This window comes from Haemaphysalis longicornis, unplaced genomic scaffold, assembly GCF_048455015.1.
Source record: "Haemaphysalis longicornis isolate Haplotype H1 unplaced genomic scaffold, Haemaphysalis longicornis Haplotype H1 scaffold_2, whole genome shotgun sequence".
NCBI classification, from domain to species: Eukaryota; Metazoa; Arthropoda; class Arachnida; order Ixodida; family Ixodidae; genus Haemaphysalis; species Haemaphysalis longicornis.
Genome location: NW_027526295.1, coordinates 114,463,053 through 114,487,522, shown reverse-complemented (window position 1 = coordinate 114,487,522; position 24,470 = coordinate 114,463,053). Strand labels below are relative to the sequence as shown.

General features: G+C 45.7%; 1 protein-coding gene across 3 annotated transcripts; it reads right to left on the bottom strand.

Moving 5' to 3' along the window:
* Positions 1-215: 215 nt before the first annotated feature.
* Positions 216-24,390, bottom strand: LOC144169124 (COP9 signalosome complex subunit 9). Of its 3 annotated transcripts, none has more exons than XM_077698152.1 (4): positions 24,270-24,390; positions 24,092-24,192; positions 19,057-19,129; positions 216-342 (listed from the first exon to the last, which is right to left on the bottom strand). In XM_077698152.1, the coding sequence occupies exons 2-4, from the start codon at positions 24,161-24,163 to the stop codon at positions 305-307; spliced, it is 183 nt and encodes a 60-aa protein (XP_077554278.1). In that variant the 5' UTR covers positions 24,164-24,192; positions 24,270-24,390; the 3' UTR covers positions 216-304. The 3 variants fall into 3 exon arrangements, with proteins under 3 accessions (XP_077554278.1, XP_077554279.1, XP_077554280.1); XM_077698153.1 differs by having other exon boundaries at positions 24,251-24,305; XM_077698154.1 differs by lacking the exon at positions 24,270-24,390 and having other exon boundaries at positions 24,092-24,244.
* Positions 24,391-24,470: the final 80 nt, after the last annotated feature.

Genomic DNA, 24,470 nt, shown 5'->3' with positions numbered 1-24,470 from the left:
GTCAGAACACCCTCAAACACTTTTACATTTCCTGGCCGTGTTTGTACAAAATTCCTGCCATTTATTTTATTGCCCAAGCACATGCTGAAACAAGCTGCATAAATCAAACGCAGCTTTTAAATTAAACGAATATTAAATTAAGCGAATTTAAATTAAAATAAATTAAACGAATTTAAATCAATTTAAATTAAACGACTAGTGCACCTGAAACAGTGTAAAGGGCAAAACTGCTGTCCTTTATTCAATGGCAGAGGATGGGCTATTTACAAAACGGTGTGGGTGACCGCTTGAGGGACCTCTCGTCTCACTGCAAGTCTTCGTCGTCGAACAGGTCGTCGAAATCTGGAATGGCAAAGCGCCAAGAGAACGTCAGTGCCCGACAAATTGTGGCGCAAACGACAGCAGCTGAGAATGTACCCTAAACCAAACAGAACTTAAACATGGCTTCCAGGCTAAGCAGTGCACACCTCTTGGCTGTTGTCTCCCTTTTTCATGTGTGTGTGTGTGTGCACAGATGCCACCGCTTATGAACTCACAAGAAATAGAAATTAGTACAACGCAGTTTCATGTTAACACACACAGGCCCCTTTACAATGAAACTACTTTAGTCAAATTATTGTACTGCTCAAAATTGCCCATAATCTCCCAACTGAACAATGCACATTTTGTGCTGGGTGATTTGAAGTACAATGATGGGGCACCTCATGACGTAAAAAGGGCAGGCACACAGAGCACATCTCCCATCTACTCTTGCACCACATTTTTGCTGCTGCCCTGTGAACCCAAGAATATGCTACAGGACCCTGGCTGTTTCTCAGGGGGCCTTCTTACGTACCGCCATATTTTCACTTAGAATTATGACTTTTGCTGGCAGCGTCACAACTAAATAGGTCGAGACACCTTTTGCAGCAATTTTTCCCTCCTGCTCGCCCGCTGCTGGTGGATAGGAATACACATAAAGCTTACTACTACAGAGTAAAGGAATTCGGAATGTGAAAACAAGCAATAACACGAGAAGTAAGGTGAAAATTCAGAATTCCTCAGTGCTGATTAACTATTCGCATATGTGCGCACGCCTATGAATTCAGCCTGGCACAGTTCGGCAGCATATTTGTTCCTGGTTGGGACAACTGCTCCAGGACATCGTCCACGTATGTCACCACTGAAGTCAGTTCAAAGATGTTTGAACCTACAGCAGAAAATAGCAGCAATGCACCGGGTTAAACGAAGCCTAGGCAGCACCAAGACTGCTCATCTTACTGAATAAAATGTACTGTATTTTCCTATGTATAAGTCGCAGTTTTTTTGTGAAATTTTCGTTGGTTCGTCTTATCTACCGGGTGCGACTTATGTATGGAATTAATTTGGTACGCAGCGGCTGCACATGGTCCGCTCTTGAAAAGGTGCCTCTGCGCTGCGTGATGTCAGCGCACGTGAAGAGACACAGAACTATCGTCTAAATGAATGAATTATCTGTTAGCAAGTCGGAGCAAGTTAGCAAGGCTTCGATGGTTTTGCCTAAACACCGTCTGTAAGTACATGCCGTCTTTGTGTATCAATAAACCATTTCTGAGAAGTTAGTTCTGTACAGACTTTGGATGGTATTTGCACATGTCTAGCCCTGCTTACCAGGGAATGCGTTCAGAGGCGGCGGCTGCCACAACCATGTACTTTCGCTGAACTTTCTAACAAACTTATCTTCTACGGGTTTACCTGATTAGCAAGTGTGTTTTGCACACACTTATACACCGGTTCGACTTATATGTTTTCTTTTTCGGAAAAACTGCCGTTTTGAGGGGGGTGCGACTAACACAAAAGTGCAACTGATAGACCGGAAAATACAGTACAGGTTTTTACGCAGACTAAAAAATTCTTCAGCAAGGCATTTGCAATTCCATGTATTCAACAGACGGTGTCTTCTCGACTAGACATTAAGGAGGCCAGCCAGCATTCAAATGCCAAGAACAGAAAATCAGGTAATCGCTTTGTTTCCTCAACTAAAGAGATTGGAAAGAAAAAGTTTCACTGTTGGGAACACCTAACAGACGTCATGACGATTTAAAATATGAAAGAAAACTGCAAGCACCAACAGCTAAAAAGCCTACTAACCAGGCATTCAAAAACAAAATAAGCCTTGTGGAGATTGACACAGCCAAACTGTTGCGTATTTCACGCAATCTGACTGAAACTCTCCCCTGCATTAAAGGGACACTGAAGTGAATTTGTCAAGCTCCCGTTTTTGCTTGCACTGCGTAGACTGGCTCAAATTAGCACACTTTTCATCGTTTATCCGGTTGACAAATCGGTAATTATTTTACAAAGCGCGAAAGAAGAAAAACTACCATGCGCGGTTTGCGGCGGCCGCACCAACCAAAGCTGTGACGTTAGGAGGAGCGGGCACCGTGATTGGACGATGCCCAAGGTGAGCAACCAAACAAGTTTCGGTTTCGGTTCTGTAAAACACAACCGGTGGCGTTGTTGGATGGGCATTCTCAATAACTCAGTAATCATCGTACCGCGCTTCTGCCATGTTGTCACCTGTAAAAATGCATAAAGATAAGCCTCCCAGGACGGCTTGGAATCGTAGCATTCACTAGCCGAGGCCTACGCAGTGCATGGACGCCCTCCGCGTACCCGCAGACGCCCAAATGTCATGCGCTTTTCCCCCATATTTGGAGCTTGCCTCACTCATGCCTGTACCGTAAAAAGCGTGTTCGCACCAGGCCAAGGGTCTGTTCATTCTGGCCTGTGCCCACTGCCCGCAAGCAGTCGGTGCTTATGGCAACAGCACGCCAACGAGAAGTCGCTAGCGCGCCAGTACCAGCCTGCGCGCGTTCTGTGAACTAGTTCGTGGAGCCATGAACGTTGCGGCCCAAAAAAAGGTGAACTCAATGTAGAAAACATCGGCAGAAAACGAAAAAGCTAACTTACAAAAAAAAAAGCACGTACCCGCGGGGACTCGAATTCGTGACTTGCAAAACACTTGCGGCAACATACCTAGCGCCCAGACCACTGGGCCACGGAGCGGGCTCGGCGACCCTGGTAATACAAGGTATATATTGTAAACAAGTTTACACTTTTATTTAGTTTTGGCATTTCAAGCAGCTTAGGTGACTATTTGTTGTATTGCGCTCGTGCAGTAAGCGTCCCTCGAGTTTCCACAATAGCTCACGTCTAGCAATTGCATTTCGTAGCCGGAAAAGCGTTCGCAGATGCGTAGTCGTGCTGCTGACCGCTGTGCTTGTTCGCCCAGCGCAAAAAAGTGCTTCCCGCACCCTAGTTTTACGCTGTACGGTAAAAATATCAGTTGATTTTATTTCCTTAGTACCTATATTGACTTCGCTGACTCTTCTCCCGCCTTCAAGAGGCCTTATATTTTCCTACTGGCGTACCAGTCAGTGAAGCGTCGCATGTGCGCTTGTGCAGCGCTTGTGTGAAGCGACCTTTACTTGGTTAGTTTGTACACTATATCTAGCTCCAAGTCAAGAAAGGCCCATTCTTCCATTCAAAAACGTGTCCTGGCTTCGTTTCAACTGAGCGAACGAATTGCGACGACCCGTCGGCGACCGGCGGACGAAACGCTGGCTGACTGTCTGAAGGCCGGGGAGCCGTGCAGTAGCGCAGCCAATTGCGAGCTCGGCTCCTCTCGACGTCACACGAAAACGCCGCAGAAAATGGGCGAGCGTAAAGAGAGAAGGACAGCATTTTCGAATTAATTTTTCTACTAGATAAAATCGCGTAAACGCGCCCAGAGTGGTCGTAACATGGCCTGGGGACTCCGGACTACAATTTGCGCAAGTAATCCCGCAATGTTTACATATCACATCAGTGTCCCTTTAAAAACGAGCCCCTTCACAAGACTCAATGTACTAGCACACATTGATGACTTTTTCGAAAACTGGGGAAAACCGTGTTGATGCACTCGACAATTCTTTTTGTTTTGTTTTGCTGAGGTCATTGGTTTGGCATATAATGTAGCATTCCAAAAGGTTGATTGATTGATTGTGGGTTTAATGCGCCAATGCAACGCAGGCGATGAGGCGCGCCGTAGTGGAGAGCTCCGGATTAATTTTGACCACCTGGGGATCTTTAACGTGTGCCGAAATGTCGTACACACGGGCGTTCTTGCATCTCGCCTCCATCAGAAAAGCGGTCGCCGCGGCCGGGAATGGAACCCGCGACCTCGCGCTCAGCAGCGTAACGCCTTAGCCACTGAGCCACTGCAGCGGGTCATTCCAAAAGGTTATATGAATGCCCTTCCCACCAATGCCAGCCTTTAAATTTTTCTTTACAATACTCTGGACATGTTGAATAGCAAAGGGGGCACAACTTGCACAGATACCTGACATACATCACGCTCTATTTGCTGATTATCTCATGCTCTTCCGTGCTTCTGTATGAAACGGTATGAAACCTTCCGTGCTTCTGTATGAAAATGATATCGCGTATCTTTCAAATTTCCTCCTCCCTTGCCATCTGTAATTTCCTTTTTCCCTTTCCATTGCTTTGTAGATGTGTATATAAGCCACCTGCAAGCAATAAAACCTGGTTGTTAGTCATCGCCGCGTGTTTGTATTCTACTCTGCGTCCTGTCCTCTGCGCTGTTTCTTACACTTTTAAACCTGCACCAACCAGCCCACTTGCTCCCCGTCCTAGGGTACATTTCTGGACTAACACAGGCTCCGCAGGTTACCAGCAAGACCATTCACAGCAAGCAGTCGACGTCATCTTGCATTACCTCCGTACGTGCGGACTCTCATGTGCCCCATCTATATCCGCCCTCCTCGTTCTCAGAAACACGACCCGAGGACGACCAGCGAACCCGACACCCGACCCCACAATACACATGGGCAGCCAACTGATCCCAACTGTCAAGACTCTGCGCATTCTGGGGGTTCACTACCACCACGACGGCTCCGGAGCTGCGTATCTCCCCAGACTACAAACTACTATGTCACAACTAACGCATCTGATTCGACGAACCTGTTCGAGAAGACACGGTCTCAGAGAAGCCGACACCTGCCGCATTCTCCAAGCAATGCTAACCAGTCGGATCACCTACGGAGCTCCATACCTCGCTCTCAAACTGCGAGAACAGGCCAAAACTGACATTCTAATTCGGAAATCCTACAAGACAGCGCTTGGCTTGCCCGTGTACACCTCGACCGAACGGCTACTGCAACTCGGCCTCCATAATACTCTCACCGAATTGATGGAGGCCCACATAAACAACCAGTTGCAAAGACTGCAGCTCACCCCAACGGGCAGACACCTGCTGCATAAGCTGGGTCGACATGTAGAGCAGACTCCCGATACCCCCCAACGAATACCCACTGCTCAACGTGCTAACATACGGGTGCTTCCCATCCCACGCCATATGCACCCCACGTACAACATCGGACGACGACAGCATCGGACCCGCCTCTTTCTGCGAAAATACGGCAGTGATTCAACTGCCCTTTACACCAACGCCACTCCCTACCCCCAACAACGAGCACACGTAGCTGCCGTAGTGCGCTCGGACGCCACCACCCTCGTTGCTTCCAGCCTGCAAACAGCATCAACGAGCACGGCAGAAGAAGCCGCTATAGCCCTCGCCATCGCTCACGCTACGACTCCAACTGTCACGGTGCTCACGGACTTTCAAGCCGCCTGCCGTCGCTACGCTCAAGGCAGAGTTTCCACCCTGGCACTCCACATCCTGTCCCAACGCCGCACTCTACCTTTAACCCGCATCGTGTGGACATCGAGCCACACATCCCTTCCTGGGAACGAAGTGGCTCACGCCACAGCCCGCGATCTTCTTACCCGGGCCCTCCCAGACGAGGCCTGCCGCCCCAACCTAGACCACGGTCTCTCTGCTCTGATCCCCCTCCAACAAACCTACACCGACATCCTGTACAACTACAGGGCTGCCCGACGCACTTATCCCCCTCCTCACCCTTCGCTCTCTGTTCCCGATGCCTGCATCTGGCAAAGACTCCAAACTCGCACATACCACAACCACGTTGCCCTCCACCGTATCTCCCCCACCTGCTATGCACCCAACTGCGCATGCTGCGACACTCCCAACACGACTCCGCACCTTGTCTGGCTGTGCCCACTGAACCCCCAACCACCCGATCCCCCTTCTGTAGAGCGATGGGAGAGTGCGTTGCGCAGTCGCCAGCTCGAGGACCAGGAAGCCCTGATCTCTCGGGCGAAGGCGGCGGCGAATCTGCGAGGCCTACCGGAATAGGATGGCCACCCACCGCTCCTAACTCTTTCTCTCCCCCTCCCCTCTCCATTTTTCTTAATGAATGTTTTCCAACAACAACAACAACAATACTTGGGAATGCAAGAAGTTTGCCAAATCAAAATTACCGTGCAGCTTTAAGAAAATTATCACGCAGCCTTAAAAAAATTTACGAAAAAAAGTTGTATATAAAAATGTCAACACCAAAATAAATTTAGAATTTATATTTAATAGGTAAGCATTTCGAAAACACTTCCTCAAAGGTAAACAATTTGCACCCTACCGTGTTTCCAGATACAAAAAGAGATGTTTGCTTCATGGGGCTTGTGCCAAGCAGTGAAGCAGATTTTCAAGTTAACTCTCTGTGATTTTGGTCGGTCCCCTTGAAGAAGCATGATGGTTTTCTATTCCTGGCGGCAAAAAAATTGTCTCCGTGCAATGTATAAACCTTGTGAATGACAGATTTTTACATTTACAGCCCACACAAGATTCTCCACCCACTTGTGAAGCCAAGAAACCACTCTACACTGAAAACAAAACTTGACAGCAAACAGCCGGCTACATTCCAGTTCGATTTAAAGTCCTCTACTTGTTCAAACTGATACCAGACAACTGGCTGTTATCTTTCAAATTGCCGCAGGTACACTTATCATTAAGTTCGGTGCAGAAGCATGAAAATCACGAGTGACACGCTTTTTTCAAGAAACAATACAGTGCAAAGAAGCAGCCATGGTGAAATGGCTCACAGTTGAGAAACCAGTAGCACCAAATATGGGTAACAGCTCAGAAACAAAACCGAAACTGCAGAAAATGGTCTGCAAACGAAGGGACCCACACAACGCACGCACCACAAATAAAACTGCTCAGAATCCAAAAGTGCCTTACTAATGAGCACTTCGACTTTGAAGTTTTATTATTTCCAAAAAGAATTACTAGTTATAAAATCAAGGGTACACAGACGAGGGTCTCAGAGCCGAAGACTTTAGTTATCAGCCAGCCGATTATCAGTTTAGATTTAGTTATCAGCCAATATTATCAGCCGATTTTAGGAATTACTGCCAGAGTGTAAATCCAACTACGAAAAATTGACTGCAACTCAGCATTGGTGCCACAATAACAAGAGCCATGCCCTGATGCTACATCATCATGAGTACTAAGCTCTTTTTTTTATCAGAAGCAGTCGCAAGGAATTGGGCAATACGAATTTGCACCTAAAATCACAATTCTATTGCATAAAAGAATACTAAACTGGTTATGAAAGGGCATTTCCTCTGAAAACCGCCAGACAGCTTTGCTTGTCTTAGAAACACCTGGAATGCAATATACAATTGGGCACAGGAGTCATTGATTTACATGATTGATTTCAATAAGTGCAGTAGCAAAAGGGTTAACCTGCACGGTAAGTAGAATTATGCACTCACGTGTCATTTCCTCCTGGTAAAATTTCATGGTTCCAGTTGTTCCTCTAACAATTTCTGCAGAAATTGCACATAACCTCCAAAACTTAGCTCCAACAAATTCATTACCGCTTTAACTAGCAACCCTGGAAACTTGTCCAAACTGATATTTGCCTGCTGGGAGTTAAATTCCTACTTGTAGCTGGCACTCTTACTGCAGAAATCAGGTACAGATCTGTAAAAAATTGAGTGCCATGCTTTTGCATGGAGCAGTGCGTTCATTGAAGTCTGTATGACAAATTGGCTTACAGCTGGGTAACTGTATGGCACTGTTAAATATGAATTTTCTGCTCTGAGAACAAAAGCGAAACTGACGTAACTTTTTTTACAAATGGTCCTAATAGCGTTTAGGACCTCCACAAAACTTTAAACAATGCGCGCAACAATAAAACTGCTTGGAATAAAGAGCTATCTTAAGGTCGATATTTTTAAGTGAACTTGACAGACTCCTTTCAGACCGTAAAGCTGACAAATGCAAGTTGCCTACCGATTTATCGGTGGCACCCTCATAACGAAAACCAAACAATGATGTACCGTAATAACTAGCAGCATGTTTTTCATTTTCGTTTTGTGCGATAACCCCACCCGCTTATCACACTTAGCGGACACAAGTTTTCTTTAAAAATTCTCCCATTACTGAATAATGACAAAACAAACTTTAGAATGGTGTTTTATGAGCTAACCACTATATGGGCTTACTTGTCTAATAAACACTTTAAAGGTGATGCAGTTTTTCTCTCTTTTTTTTTTACTCCGTATTTTTGTCATGCGGCATATGAAGAAAAGATAAGATAAAGCGTAGAAGACAGAAAAGGGGTACAAAATCACAGGTAGTCAGGAAGTTGATGAGTTCTGCAATGGAAGTGCCAGTCCAAATTATATTCATAACGAATCAGCACTGTAGGCACAGTACTGCGGCAGTCAAGCAAATTTGACAGTTATGTGTGGATGTATTGCGCCGTTTAGCCCATGTAATTTATTATTTGGGTATTCGTTGGTAATAGACGGCAAAACAGAAGACACCAAGTGCCATTCGTGGCTGCCGTGCCAACTACCGCAAATGACACCACACTGGCTTGCCATACCTTTTCCTGCAACCTCAGCCTTAAAATTTCAATTTTCATTCATTTCACCGTCAATATTGAGTTCTTATTTGTTTAGGCACACTTTGTACGGGCTAAACATGCCAGTAATCACTACATTTAGCACTGTCAACTTGCCGGGGTGCCTTCATACCAATGTCAGCAAACTGGTGGAGAGGATGGTGAGAAGAAAATGCCTCTTCACAGCACTTTTTCTGGTCAAAAAATGCAAGTGTATTGCCCAAAGAAAACCTTTAACAGCCAGAGCATTTCAGGTTTTAAACTAGTAAGGTAATTAGACACTTTGCCACTCACTTTCATGCCCCTTTAAAGGGCAGTGAGAAGCGTAAGAAAGCATTGTTGCTTAGGATGTGTAGTGTATTCTATGCAAATTCAATGAATAGCTCCATTCATCGTCCATTTGATCAATGAATCTACCGAAAATTTGTGTCTAGTTTGCACGGATATACATAATGTTGACTAATTTAGCTGCAATCATTATGAAGTTAACTAACGGACAGTAGCACAAAACAAGACAGGGGTGGAGAAAGAGCAACAAGGACTGCGCTAAACTTCCAAATGATTTGTTTTGAATAAAACACAGTATATACATGCCGTCCAACCAGAGGGCCTCATCTGTGCATGCGTAGAAACGTGTTAAAGATAGGTTGTGTTAACGGCAGGGCGAGGGAGCTAACAAAACGTGAAAAATGCACGGGAGAAAAAAGATACAGGTTTTCTTGCAAGCCATTGTTTGAATTACAAAGATTGTTCACCTGACTTGAAAAGTACTTCCGTCATTAGGAAGCGCAAAAGACGTCTGAATCATCATGCAGTAGAAACAAAACGAATTTTAGCACTTGGGGAGGCATGCGTCAGCGGAGTTCCCATTACGCTTTCTGAAAAAGATGTGACCTTTCTACACATCCGCATCCGAGCAGCCTCTGACTGGATGGCATGTATAAATTAATTCATTCAAAATAAATGAGTTAGAAATTCAGTGTAGTCCTTGCCGTCCTGCCTCTTCCTCTGTCCTGTATCGTGCTGCTATCCGTGAAGCATGTACTACCAGCATGCCCAATTTTCCATGTTAACTGACAAAGGCAATTCAGAATTTCATGGCAGGACAGACATCTCACTTCTGTCATTGATCCTTGCATTCTCCACACAGATCTTATAAGTCACAACATCCCTGCACTTGAGTAATTTATCCCTACTTCCGTGACAGTAATACCATATAAGGCGGAATACAGGTCAAGCTTTTTTACCAAAAAATTTTCTGAGAAGTCCCCTCTCGGTCTATATAGCGGAAACTGGCCTAATTCTAGTTGTCATCTGGCAACAGGGCAACCCAACAAGCCCACCCAAGCCACAAAGGCACCATCGCAGCACCATCGCCACCACCATCAAATCCAACGCGCTGCCATCTTTGTTGTGCTGCTTCCCTTGCTGTCAGTGAATGTGTGTGTGACGCCACCGATAAGTGGATAGCGTCACGCTACCAAACAGGTGGGTCCACACGGAGTTGCAGGGAAAAGCGGCCACACAGGTTTGGCTATGGAAACAATTTAATTAGCAATGAAGCTGGGCTGGTGCCGACGCCCTCACCCGGCGAGATGGTGTGACTCGTAGGAGCGGGTCAGGAAGGTGGCTGGCGCTGGACCTCGGAGACTGGGCCTCTCACTCTGAGGCCGGGGCACAATGGGTGCACTTGCTCTGTTGGCCCGGGAAGGTCGGGACTCTCGTTCCAGGGCACAGTGACGTCCACACGCGCTGCAGGGCCGTGGGGGCAAACTCAAAGTGCTGCTGCGGGCTCGTTGGTTGCGTAGATGGATCTGAGGGACGATAGTCGTCTCGATCTCGGCCGGGACTCAGCAGCGCTTTCAGACGTCTCCTACGGCATCTCCAACAACAGCAGGTGGTGAGAGAGCGATTGAGGGGGGTGCGGGCTGGGCCTTCTTATGCCTTCTGCAGGTGCGTGCTGGTTCGGGGAACTGGCGGATGGACGGTCATTGCCTGCTCTGCGCACATAGGTGACACCCCCATCGCCACCGGGGTGTCAGTATGGTGATGTCTCCCAAGGGTGGTCATTGCTCAAACGCAGGGTGGGACGTGCGTCGGCTCTTCCGAGTTTCAGCGTACGCCGTCGGCTGCCGGTATCAATGTCTGAACGTCACATGTGCGTGCTACTTTCTTGTTAAACATGAGTTTAGGAATTTGGTGCTAGTTCACAGCAGCATTTAAAAGAAAAGTTGGGGTTTTTCTAAAAATAAACGACGTGTCCGCCTTGCACCAGTTCGGTGTCACCAAAAGAAGTATACACTACTGGCATTAGCTGAAGGGGAAGCTCTCGGTATGCAACTCCCGGAAGACCTCGTTTCATGGGCGCTGCTCTGTGCACTTGTGCTGCTGTACAAAGTGGCGACTTTTGTCTGCAAGCATCGTGCGACGTCCCTATAAATGGATATCCCAAGATGCTTGCTGGCTGCCTGCACAGACTGGCTCTCGCTTCAGTCTGCGTACAAATGTCCCATGCTTTGCTTCACGATGACATGGTCTTGTCAGTGTTTAATAAGAAGTGCTGCGTAAGCAATTCCCTAGACTGCACTGAGGACGACTTGCTGTGTGGGTAACAGCCAGTGAGAAGCAGTCGTCCAACGACATTTCAGACAAATTTATCGAGTAATCTGAGCCCAAACAAGTTATATCCTCAATAAAACGATGTTGTGTGCCGAATTATTATTTTTTTGCATTTTTCGGCTACAAGGTAAGGCGGCCGACCTACATTCCAACTCGACCTATATTCCGCATTATACGGTACATTCAGCCATGGCAGGATTCGACAATGCTCCCTTCCCATGAACACTCAGACCCTGCATAGAATTTTTTTTAGACTAGAAACAGCCCAGCACACAGCACCATACTGCTAACACCTCACCATAGCCTCAGATGCACCCGGGGGCACCTTCTAGTAAGCATGCATGCCCTTTACAGTGCACATGCAACTCAAGCTAAAAAATTAATTTTGATGTGGCAGTTTTGCACACTGTGTTTGTAGGTCAGGCGGTGTTTGTTCTTCAAGTTATGGACGTTGCATTTTATTCTGCGTGTCGCTACAGAAAAGCAGATTGCCTTGTGTGCACTCTCTTTTCTACTTGCAGACACACGACTCCATTGTGACTAGGGAGTCGACCCTGTTCGAAGACTTTGGGAACCGCCTACGACGACGACGATTAGCGTGCAATTGATGAAACGTCACTCAGCAGCTGACTTTGTCAGCTTCCGAAGAAACATGTGAAGGAGGCTGTTCTTTTCGGACACCAGATTAGAATGTCATGGAATGACCCTGTTACCCTGAAGGAATGATGAGGAAAGGTGTCACTTGGAGCTTTGTTTCATCAAAAGGCTACGAGCACATAAAAACACCTGAGCTTCTGATACTGTTTGCAAACTGTATATTTCAAAAGTACGTCAGCTTCAGCCTAACCTTCTTAGGCATGAGCACCACCATGAACGAGAGGTTTGTGCTTGAACCTAGTCCATGCTAAGCAATGAAGAGTGCGCGGCTTCTTTGAGTGTAGATGCGGATGGCAATTAAGGGTTTTATAGGACAAGGACAACAGATGCAAAGGGCGCCACGACAACGATGCTAGGTCTCTCTGAGATGTGGTGATACAATCTGACGAAATTAATTATTTTCATAATTTCCCTTTAAAGTTGGAGCCTCTTAAAATAAACCAAGAGCAGTCTATGTCAAAACACACCAACAAGATACTAAGGAACAGTGGTTTTTAACATTCTGCAGCTCGCACGTGCGACCCGCTCCTAGAGCCTCATATCGTACCTAGAGCCTAGAGATCCTAGAGCCTAGAGTCGTGTACCCGCTCCTACATCCTCGCGTCATAGTCATCGTAACACTGTTTACCCACCATGCGCTAACACTACAACTTTTCAGCAATCATTTTGTGTTTCATACAGCAAACAACTAGAAGAATCTTCCTGCAAACTATTCGTTATTGCAAACAACAGTCGTTTTAGGTATGTGATAGAAGAATTGTGTACTGGGGCGGTATCCTCGAGTTTTGTCCCTTTTGCGTCCCTTTCAAAAGTGTCCCTTTTGGCGAGTCCTGATTGGCTAAAAGCAAACAATCGGAAGTGACGTAACGCAAGCGCGGCAAACATACTGTCAACGCCGACTGCTTAACCGGAAGTACATCCCGATGAAGGGGGCGCAAAAGGGACGTTTTCAAAAGGGACAGTTACGAGAATACCGCCCCTGATCTGTAACCCCTTCTTGTTTTATACTTTTCCACTGTATTTTGCTTCCCTTTTTTTCTGCCCACCCCTCATGTAATGCCTCCAAAACGGTCCTTGAGGTACGAATAAATAAAAAATAAAAGCCGCATTACTCTGTTCAGCACTTTTGAAAAGTTTCTTGCTTTAGCTACTCGATAACTTATAGACTGACTCTGCACAACGGCAGCCTTCCAAGTACAGTTCATACCACAAGCTACGTGCAACACTGTGGAGGCTACATTGTCATCAAGAGTCTGCCTACTGAGCGCGTCTAACTCACCGTGAAGGGGACCTTGAAAGGACATTCTTTCTCCCCTCTGGGCAAGTGGCACGCACCGCAAGGCCCCAATGCCTTTTGTCGCTTCCTTCACGGTGAGTTAGGTGCTCCCAGTGGGCGGACTGTTGAAAACACTGTAGCCTCCACAGCGCTGCGCGTAGCTTGTGGAATGAACTATACGTACTAAACGCACAAACACAGCAATGCTGCTGGCTACAGCTCCCCAATACACCGTTCACTCCACTCATGAGAATACTGAAATGCTAATGACACATAACTGCTGAAACGGATAGCTCTTAAAATCAGGTCGAGAGAAATGGCAATTTCAAAAGCATTCTGTGGTTCGTAACAAGCACTCAACCGACAGTAAGCTGTACGGCCGCACTGATTAATACCCCTGTCACACGGCAGATCTAATGACATTTAGAGCAAATGTCATTCGCTCCAAATGCCATTAATTTGTTGCTACACGAGAATACCAGATGACATTTTCATTTTTATTTCATTTATTTACTCTCAAGGCACGGGGCATTACAGAGAGGAGTAGGCTAACAAAAAATATACAGTAAAAAGGCAGTGTTACAAGGAATTACAATTCAGTGTTCGAAATGGCTGTTTTGAAGGCGTTGGCGTCAGTGATTGATGCAATGAATGCTGGAAGGTGATTCCAGTCGCCGGACGTTTTTGGAACAAAAGAGTGGAAATATGGGTTCATGTGGCTGAAAGGAACGCCAACCTTGTATTGGTGATCACTACGGGATGATATGTAGGTTGGGGGCAAAAACAGTGAATCGGAGAGGGCTCTATTAGTATGATAAATCTTATGAAAGAGACACAGACGTGAATTTCTGCGTCGTAGGGAAAGGTTAGGCAGGTTAAGATTGGCTTTCATTGACGTGACACTTGCAGTCCGAAAGTAGTTAGACATAATAAAACGTGCAGAGCGATTCTGAATGGATTCGATACTGTCTATGAGGGTGTTAAGGTGAGGATCCCAAATAGAAGACGCATATTCAAGTTTTGGCCGGACTAGTGTTTTATAAAGAAGTAGTTTCAGGTTTACTGGAGCAAGAGAAAAATTTCGACGTAAGTAACCAAGAGTGCGGTTAGCATTGGATGTTATATAATCAACGTGAGCCTGCCATGAAAGGTTATTAGAGACGACAACACCAAGGTACTTGTAAGAAGAAACGTTGTTTAGTGGGGAGTTGTTGAGCAGGTACGAGGGGGTTGTAGCTTTTGATGGGTTACTAGTGATCCTCACTGATTTACATTTAGATACGTTAAGTTTCATTAACCAAGTATTGCACCACAAGGAAATGTTATTCAGGTCAGTTTGCAGGACATCAGGGTCGTCAGGGCATAGAATTTCACATTAAATAACACAATCGTCGGCGAATAACCTAATGGAAGAGGATATGTTATCAGGTAAGTCATTAATATATATTAGGAAAAGCAAAGGACCCAAGACGGATCCCTGCGGGACACCTGATGTAACAGGGGTGGGAGGAGAGTCACATTCATTTACAGTTACGAATTGTTCACGGTTACACAAAAAACATTCGATCCACTTTAGGATGTTAGGGTCAATGTTTAGTTTACTCAACTTAAGCAGTAGCAATGTATGACATACAGTATCGAACTCTTTAGAGAAGTCTATAAATACACAATCAATAAACGAACCGCAATCAACAGCAGAGAACAAATCATTAGTAAAACACAATAATTGGGTTTCACAAGAGTAGCCTTTGAGGTGAATGAGATTTAGCGGCCAACTGAGGTCCCGAACCTCAGTTGGCGGCCAAATGAGTAGCCTCGACAGCAGTGGTGTGTCACTAGACAAGAAATAAAGTAATGAACCAAAGAATACTGTTTCTAAAAACTGTCAGTACACTTATATTTTTCTCTTCGTGTTGGTGTTCAAGTAAAGAAAGACAAACAAGTACAAACAAAAAAGAAAATCTCGTCCCCAGTGCATAAGCTACCCTAATATGAATTTTTTTGCGGAGTTGTCTCGGCTTGTAATTTCTACTGTCACCTAAACCGGTGATTTTCTTACTTTTATTTTTAAAAAGTAATCCTTTGCTCTCTTTTTAAACAATATTATGTGTGACAACATTTTAGATGCACTTTATAATTTTGCGGTTCTGCGAGCTCGCTAATCATCACCGCTCTCACAATGCAATGACATTTGTTTCGCCGGGTAGACCTGCAAGGCCGAACCGAATGTCATTAACAGCTAAGGTCATTCACTTTGAATGACATTAGATTTGCCGTATGACAGGGGTACAAGCTCCAAAACACGAATCAATGCAAAATGCCAGCTAGATGGTGAAGACAACAGGTTCCTAGGCCAGTTAGAAATGCGCACAGGTGCAGGGCCAAACCAGATCAGGTAGTGTGACTGCCTGCACAGAGTTGCTTTCGAGGAAGGGATCACCAGAGCTCAACTCCTCCATTCATAAATCCACGGCACAACATGGTCAATGCCACAGAAAAACGAAGACCGGGCCAAACGAAGAATGCACACATTGAGCTACGGAGAGAAGAGTGACAGGAGTACCGTAAAAACCCGCGTATAGCCCGGGGTTTTTTTTTTTTAAATTTTAGGATGCGAAATTTCGGCCCCGTACTACAGTCGAACACGGATATATCGAACACGCCTATATCGAATTATTGTCTATATCGAACAGTCTGAACATCCCCTTGGAAATCCCCTGCAATAGCATAGCGCTGCTGTACGCGTGTATCGAGCTCCCGATCATGGGCACATTCGATATATCGAACGCTGCGCCTCAAGTTACCGCTTGTCGCAACTGTGAAAAGCTCTGTGATGTGCGGAGCTTTCAGATAAGCTTTAGATGGCATATTGTATATTTCGAATGATTGATATATCGAACTTTTTCACGATCCCCTTGGAGTTCGATATATGCGTGTTCGACTGTATATGCGGATCCCAAAAATTTTCGGCCCGAATTCACAGTTTTGGTTTCGGTTTCGCAATTGGGTGGTGATATCATCATCATCATCAGTGTCTGCGCACTTCTGCGTTAGGTAGCGTTAGTGGCGTTGGTGGCGTTAGTCCTAGAGCCCTACAGGTACAGGCGTGCAACAGTGGCCATTGCAATCACTTGGCGCACATCACGACGGCCACGATTTTACTCCTGTGATTTTACGCCATGTCAGGACCCCGCAGGCAGTACTCGGCTGCCTTTAAAAGAAAAGTTATTTCTGCTGCCGAAACCATCGGCAACTGCGCTGCGTAGCGGCTGTTCGGCGTGAACGAGCGGAGCATTCACGGTTGGAGGAAGCAGAAGGAAACCCTTTTTGCATGCAGCGGCCAGAGAAAAAAGTTTCTGGGGACCAAAAAATGGAGCGTTTCCCGACGTGGAACGATAACTGACGGACTTCGTTCGGGAGCAACAAGCTGCACATCCCGCTGTGAACATCGAGCTGCTGCAAGCAAAGGCAAGGGAGATCGCTCGAGACAACGGCATTCAGCGGGCGGACTTCAAGGCAAGCAAGCATTGGGTGTCTCGCTTCATGCACCACGCTGGGTTCTCCCTACGTCGGTGTACGTTGGTCTCGCAGAAGCTGCCAGAAAGCTACGAAGAGCTGCTTGTGGCCTTTCAGGCCTTTTTGTGGCCTCCACCTCAAACGCACTTGATGGCACGGAGGATGAAGTGCTGTGGGAGAACATTTCCGACAAGGGAGCTTCGGAACAGAGTGCGTCAGACGAGGACGACGAATAATCAAATGTGTAAATAAAATGCATTTTTCTGTTTTCCTCGAACTATAGTCATGTGAAAACGTTTTTTCTCATGTTTGCTATCCTCGAATCATACCTCCGACTATATGCGGTCCGAACTATACGCAGTTTTTTACGGTAAAGCTCAGAGATAGGAAGCGAGCACCTTGTACTAGAGAGCAAACTCGAGTGGGCGATGTCCTCGATCGAATCAACAGAATGGACCACCTGGGTAATGTAGTGGGTACGAAGAGATGGGACTGGAAGTAGGGAAACACCGGTAACTCGATGGCGGGATGAGATACGGAAATTTGGTGGCCAAGGATGGGCTCGGTCAGCACACTATAGGAGCAGTTGCAAGTCAATGGGGGAGGCCTTCGTTCTGCAGTGGATATAATGAATGGGCTGATGATGAAGAAGAAAGAACTACCACTACAAATGCGGGTGTCCTTACAAACCGTTCCAAGGCTGCCCAGTTATACAGCTAAGCACATCACGATTTATTTTTTTATTTATTTATTACCATCAAATAGTCTAAAATACTTAGCACAAACTGTTGGGCCAATAGCCGAAGCTAGTTCAGGCCCATTACATAAATATACAATACAGCAGCCACCATTATACAGGTACTAAAATCAAAGGATTGCATAAAACTGACAACAGCAAAAAGAACGGGAGTTCATAAGATGTTGGATAGGTAGTACCTTTTTAGTCTAAATACAAAGTTATTAGCTATTTCTATTTCTATAGGTAAAGTGCTCAATGCGCACACCACCGGGTGCTAACGAGCTGTGACTGGGAGTGACTGAAATCTGGACACAACACCGCTATGCTGGAAGCATATTATTGGCAACACGATGGCCCTGACTATGAGAGGCGCTAGTCAAGATTGCAGAATTATCACTTTGAAAATATCAGACAAAATTGCTAGGAAGGCATCACAGGAATTTTCGAATCCAAAAACACCGCTCTTCAATGCTCCCTCATTGTGCTACATGTTCCTAGCAATGATTCGAGTTGGCTTTGTCACGAGGAATTTGCATCCCCCAGGCTATTTGCAATAACACAGCGTCTGGCTCAGCAAGTTGGCTTTTCTGCGGAACACCCATGCTGTGCCAGAAGCCAAGCACACACCAAATTCCGACTCAACTAACATATAAGAAATTTACAGCCGCACAGGAAGCGGTTTTCAGAATACCCATGTGGGTCGATGTTGCCAGAGGTGACACACATCACATTTCAACAGCTCACAAGGGGTCTTGACCCACAACTATGGCTCAAAACCACAGAATGAAGTTTAGAGGCTTCCTTATAGTCTCGCGTTCAAAATGGTGCACAACAACACATACACTCGCATGTGATAACTACCGCTTTCTTAAGATTTTCAAGAGACCATGAATTGTCCCTATGCATTGTAATTCGCATCTCGTCACTCACATGTAAAGCCTGCCGCTTCAAAGCAGTTCACGGTTACCCCATCTGCCACTCAACCAACAAAACAGCTGGCTCAATCTTGAAAAGCTGCATGTCGCCTTCCTACAGTGGCTACCTACACTCCCCTGGCAATACCGAAAACCATTCAATAAAACTCCCCTACAGACCGCCAATCCAAATAATTTAATATAAGGACGGTTGACCATTAGTGCAATTTCTATTAAACTAGCTTTTTACTTTTGGTTGTATTTTTTATTTTTATTTTTATCATAAACACGTAATTCTAAATTTTTTTTCCTGTCCAGCCTCCTGTCTCTACACAGTGGTGCCGAACATCTGCTGCTCAACACCCTGTTCAGATTCCTGAACCAATGCAGTGTCAAGAACCACAAATGACACAACACAACAAGGCTGTAGTCTACTTAACCAACATCCACACACAAAACAGCCAATTTACAGCCCCTGCAGCGTTAATTGACGCACACAAAAAAGAAAATCCCAACCTAAACTCTTATTCCATCACGTACCATTGAAGAAATCCACGTGGACCGACTTCTCGTTTGCTGCCAGGTCCATCAGGAGGCCGCTGGAACCCCCAGCCTGCAAAGCACGCCAAGGATTGCTTAGTTATAACAAAGCCCTCCACATTACCATCTACTTTTCCTCACTTTGCAGCAAAAGCAATGATGACTAGTTCAGAAAGGGGACATTAAACGGGCCATGCAGACAAAGCACAAGTTTGGTTCACCCAAAAGATTGCCTCGTGAGAATCATACTGACACCACTTTTAACGCACACTTCGCTCAAATAAGCTATATAACTACATAGAAAGGGAATGGCCATGAAACTCACTAGCTCATCTCCCGCACCAGAACCTATGATGTATTATGCACAGCAGTGCGATTGGCTGAGGCCGGCAAAAGCGAACGCAAATTAAGCACGGCTTATAAGCTTGCTGAACGAGCTATTTGCACCATAATGTAATGCATATTCATTTTACAGCAGTAAGAATGGTGCGATAAACAATGAAAGTTATAAAAGTACAAGCATAGAAGTACTAACAAGATTTACGGCAACCATTGATGTATCACAGATAATGCAGTGCTTCATCACAGCTATATTTCGAAACACCTCATGCCACAAATGTACAATTTCCGGCCACTTTTAACTTTCAAAAACACTTGGTTTCTCATGCAATGTCTCATCTCTGATTATCAGTCTTTTGCTTACTACATACAGCTCAGGAGGCAATGGCACAACCCCTTTGCAAACACTACTAATACAACAGTCCCCCGCAAAAGTGGTTATCGGACTGGCTGCCAACTATCTACAACTTAAGAGTAAACCAACGAGGCCCGCTGTCCCCCGTGCTTACTGAGCAGACTCCTCCCGTTACTTGTAAGGAAAGCGAAAGCTGTCATCTCCTCAGAGACTTCCATTTGCTTCAAGATCCCCATTTTATCTTGTGGCAGTGTCAAGTGAGTTCCATCCAAGTGACCGCACACAAGTTCACACCACAATTATGATACGCTTGAATGGCATACATAGCCTGGCCACTCAGCTGCTGCAGTGATTTCTATATCGCACACACTGGGAAGCCCAGCAAATGGTTTGTTTCAGCATTTACAGATACATTTTTTAACCCTTTGAGGGTCAAATGTTTTTGCCAAATGCGGCCCCCCCAGGGTCGATTTTTTTTTATTGCTGATTTAAATTCTTCGGACGAATCTATTTTAAGAAAAAATTGTCACAATATTTTTAGGGTGACCATAAAGTGACGAAAAAATCATTTGTGTCATTGAAAAAATTCTAAAAAGTTTAGAGGGCACAAGAAGGGGGAGAAGCGCAAGAGGCGGGAAGCGCCCTGAAGAACGAAACCAAAACTAGCTGATGCGCACCCGCACAAGACCGGATGTGCAAGCAATAGCTGGCGCACGCCTGTTGTAAAGCATAAAAAAGAAAAGAAGAGCCATCGGCGCAAGAAAGAAATTTCACGTATTTCCGCAGTGCGGCAGCACACGCCAAGCGAGAGAAATTATTGAAAAAGGCACGATTTTTAAACATACAAGCGAAGATGTACACGTACGTCATTGACCATTTTCAAGGTGTTTGCAGGGGACGTACACATATATAATTGACCCTGAAAGGGTTAAGTTGATTTCAGCACTTTATCCGGTTGTATCTGTTTAGTGGTATAAGCGTCTGCCTTGGCAGCGCTGGTGTAAACATTTTACAATGCACCAATTAGCTCAGCGCTATTGTGTAGATCTGTTTGACTTATAAAACTTGAGGTCCCTTTTACACTGCTCTTGCCAACCTGGACATGGCAGTGCAGAAGATGCATGCATCTTATATGCTGTACAAGGTGCAATTCGAACACCATACCTGCATCAAGTGGCCCAAGAATGCACATCTCAGTATATGTATCAAATGCACTATTATCTAGCCTTCAAGATACCCAGCAATTTAGTGAAGCTGAATTCTTTTTTTGCCTTTCAAGCAAATGCTGAATTTGATTGATTGTAGGGTTTAACGCACCGACACAACGCAGGCGTTGAGGCGCGCCATAGTGGTGGGCTCGAGATTAAATTTTGACCACCTGGGGATCTTTAACGTGCGCCAAAATCTCGTGCACACGTGCGTTTTTGCTTTTGGCCTCTATCAAAAAAGCGGCCACGGCGGCTGGGAATCGAACCCACAAACTCGTGCTCAGCAGCACAACGCCTTAGCCACTGAGCCACCGCGGCGGGTGCAAATGCTGGGTGACGAGGAATTTTTCGCCATTTTTTTTTTATCTTTATAAGTGGGCACGAAATTTACTTGATACTACAGCAGTGCCATTCCTCTTTGGATACCCAGCCTTGCACTGCAGCACGGAGCAAGAATAAGATAGGAGGGGAAACGAAGCTCCCTAGCGCGGCGAGATAATGTCACAAGTGCTCGTCAGAGGTTGAGCTAGCGGCAACTGCCGCGGGTGAAGAAACTGCACGGCCACCGCAATCGGCATTGCACTGCGCAGTCACGGAATGAATTGCGGCCGCTATCATTCTGTCCATCAGGTGCCGCTACCCTCGCCTTCGCAACTACAAAGCTTGGCAGTCCCCCTTGGTTTTCATTGTGACATATCTGGTCGCTTGCCCGTGCTTGCCGCAATGGGCCATTTCGCCTCCTATATATTCCTGCTCTGTGCACTGTATTAATAAGTGCTACAACTCTTCCAGACACCACAACCGACCTCAGTGGCAGGATTTTTTTTGGTACCCCTGATAGCCCCTCAAACAATGCAGTGTCTGTGGTGCGTTAGACCCCCTCCTTCCTCAGAAAAAAATAGAATTACCACAACCCAGCTATTAGCCACCAGTTCAACTGCAGACCTATGGGCTCGAACGGATGGCCAACAAACGTTTCATATTAAAACAATATTGGCTGACACTGGATAGGATAATTCATTATGGGGGCATTCACTTGCAGTGCGAATAAGAAATGCTTCCACATTTGGTGGAACTGAAAACTGATGTGCGCTCTTCATTTAGATGAGAGACTGAGAGAAATACTGAAGTAATTTGTAAACACCACGCAATTGCTTGTGCAGATTAAAGGCAGCAGTTCCTAAGTAATGTTTTCACGACTCTGTGTGCGTTTACGTGAATTTAACTCGAAGAAAAATCAATTTTAAAGTGCTATTTCCCTTTTTGTTCTGCATCCTACTGGGCAATTTCACGACATTTTGAGTGATGTGCAAAGTTTCTCCAGGGTAGCTTGGCTGCAGGGCTGCACAATCAGGATCACTGACAAAACCACCTGGCCAACTGGTACACCGACAGTTTATCGAAAATCAACCGCAAAGCAAGAACTGGCCAAGACAGGAGTTCTGCCTGAAGAATATGGTTCCATTTTGTGAATTTACGGGGTGCAGTAAGCTCATAAAAATCTATTAGAACAACTCCTCATACTCGCATATTCATTCCGCAGTTTGGCTTACGACGCTTCATTGATGTCACTTCAGGTGGAGTTGTAAACAGTAAAAGCATATGTGGCTAGTACACTTGAAAAAATCTAAGGTCGGTTTAGGGCAGGAGAAGAGTTACTGAAGTTAATCTAGATAATAAGAATTAAACTAAACTCAAGTGTTTTTTTCGTAAGGTGTAAAACCAAGGTACAAGGAGCACTTCTTACACAGGGTGAGCTCACGGCCTGCAGAATGAATACACATTTGCGATCACTTTTCCTGCCTCAGGCAACGCAGTCACTGGTGATAGCTATGTGTGTGGGCTAGGAGATGGGGAAGTTTGCTGCACAAGCATTATCCAACAAATCCTTAGCTAAGCCACTCGCAATGCTCCAATCCAACAGATGAAGAGCAATGTACTGTTATTTCCATGTCATCCTATATAATTCTATTCCCGCAGCATCCAACATATATGAAAGGTGGCAATGCCTGTTTACAATTATACTGTCGTGCCCAATTTAGACGGAACCGTACTCAAAACAGCACCACCATTATGCGCTCTGAATTAGACTGATGTCAGCGTGACAGAAAAGAAGTTTAGCAAGCCCTGTGACCAGCAACGCTTTCGCTAATAACCACTGCACCCAGCAATGTAAAGTTTATTGCATTTAAAATAACTATGCCAGTTTTACAAGCTTAAGGGAAAACCTCTGGTCAGCTACGCCCCACACTGGGAGCATACATAGTACACACTGAACTGTTACATATTAGGTTTTCAGTTGTTTTCCGAATGCGAACGTTTGCTTCTAGGCACGTACTGCGGCCGAATTTTTTTAATATCGCGGGAGGGGCGACCGACGGGTGCGTCAGCGCCTTATCACGCTAGAAAGCGGTAAAACGAGCGAGAATATATCGCACAGTTCGCATGCCCAGAACGGTCCTGCCAGTGCAGCCGTCGTCTGCTAGGGTGTTTCCACAAGCACGACATAACCCCTTCCCTCTGGTAATTAACCGGCTATCTTTATTTCGGGTGGTGACAGCAATTTCTCCTGCGCCTTGTACCGGGCAATGAAGCTAGACGGCTCATTACAAACGGCAAGCGGAAAGGGGTTGCGACGAACTTACGGGAACACCCTAGCAGACGACGGTTGCACTGCCGGGAACGTTCTGCGTTTGCGAACTGTGTGGTCTATTCTCGATCGTTTTACCGCTTTCAACCGCGATAAGGCGCTGAGCCACCCGTCGGTCGACGCTCCCGTGGTATTATTGAGAATTTATTGAGCACATGAAATGAAAGCTTTCGAAGAGCAGGGTACAAAAACATTGTCAGCATTATTGCCACAATCGGTGCAGCATAAAATGGAGGCAACACAGTTCGAAACAAGACAATCACTCAGTATTACGCAAGACGCAAGTTTGAATGGCAGGTCAACACATTTTCAAGAGAACTGGTAGGCAACCCTCAAGGGGTGCAAGCAACCGCCTCCTTATTGCAGCGACGATTCCGGAGAAAGCCAGCATTGGAGAAGTGCGAGTGCGTACTGCCAAGTCACACGCACTCGTTATAACCTCAGCAAAAAGCAAGTTTGTGTACGGCAGTTCTCGAAGCTTACCTCTTCGAGGTCTGGGTAAGGTCCAGCGCCTTCGGGGAACATCTCGTCCGCGACCACGACTCCGGGCTTCATCGCTCCAACTCCTCACTTGGCTGTCGACTCTGTGATAAGAGAGACGTATTCACTGTAAAGAATATATTTGCGGAAAAAGCGACCTACAACTCGCAAATCGACGTACAGCACAACTCGCGAAACGTGCGAACCTATGGCCGTGGCTTCGGCTTGGAACTGCTTCGAATGCTTCAGTTTCTATTTTAATTTTTGTGCATGCATAATACATTATGTAATCTGTGCTTGGTGATTACCATGATTACTGTTAGCCATGTCTCCTCTATTCTCTAAGGCATGGTGAAGCAAAATCCTTGAGTGATGTGACCTT

Bases quoted from the DNA above. Each gene is read 5' to 3' on its own strand.
- LOC144169124 (XM_077698152.1), bottom strand. From the start codon at position 24,163: ATGAAGCCCGGAGTCGTGGTCGCGGACGAGATGTTCCCCGAAGGCGCT. The intron at 19,130-24,091 runs GTAAGCTTCGAG...CGTGCTTTGCAG, and splicing joins CTTACCCAGACCTCGAAGAG to GCTGGGGGTTCCAGCGGCCT. The intron at 343-19,056 runs GTACGTGATGGA...TTGCCATTCCAG, and splicing joins CCACGTGGATTTCTTCAATG to ATTTCGACGACCTGTTCGAC.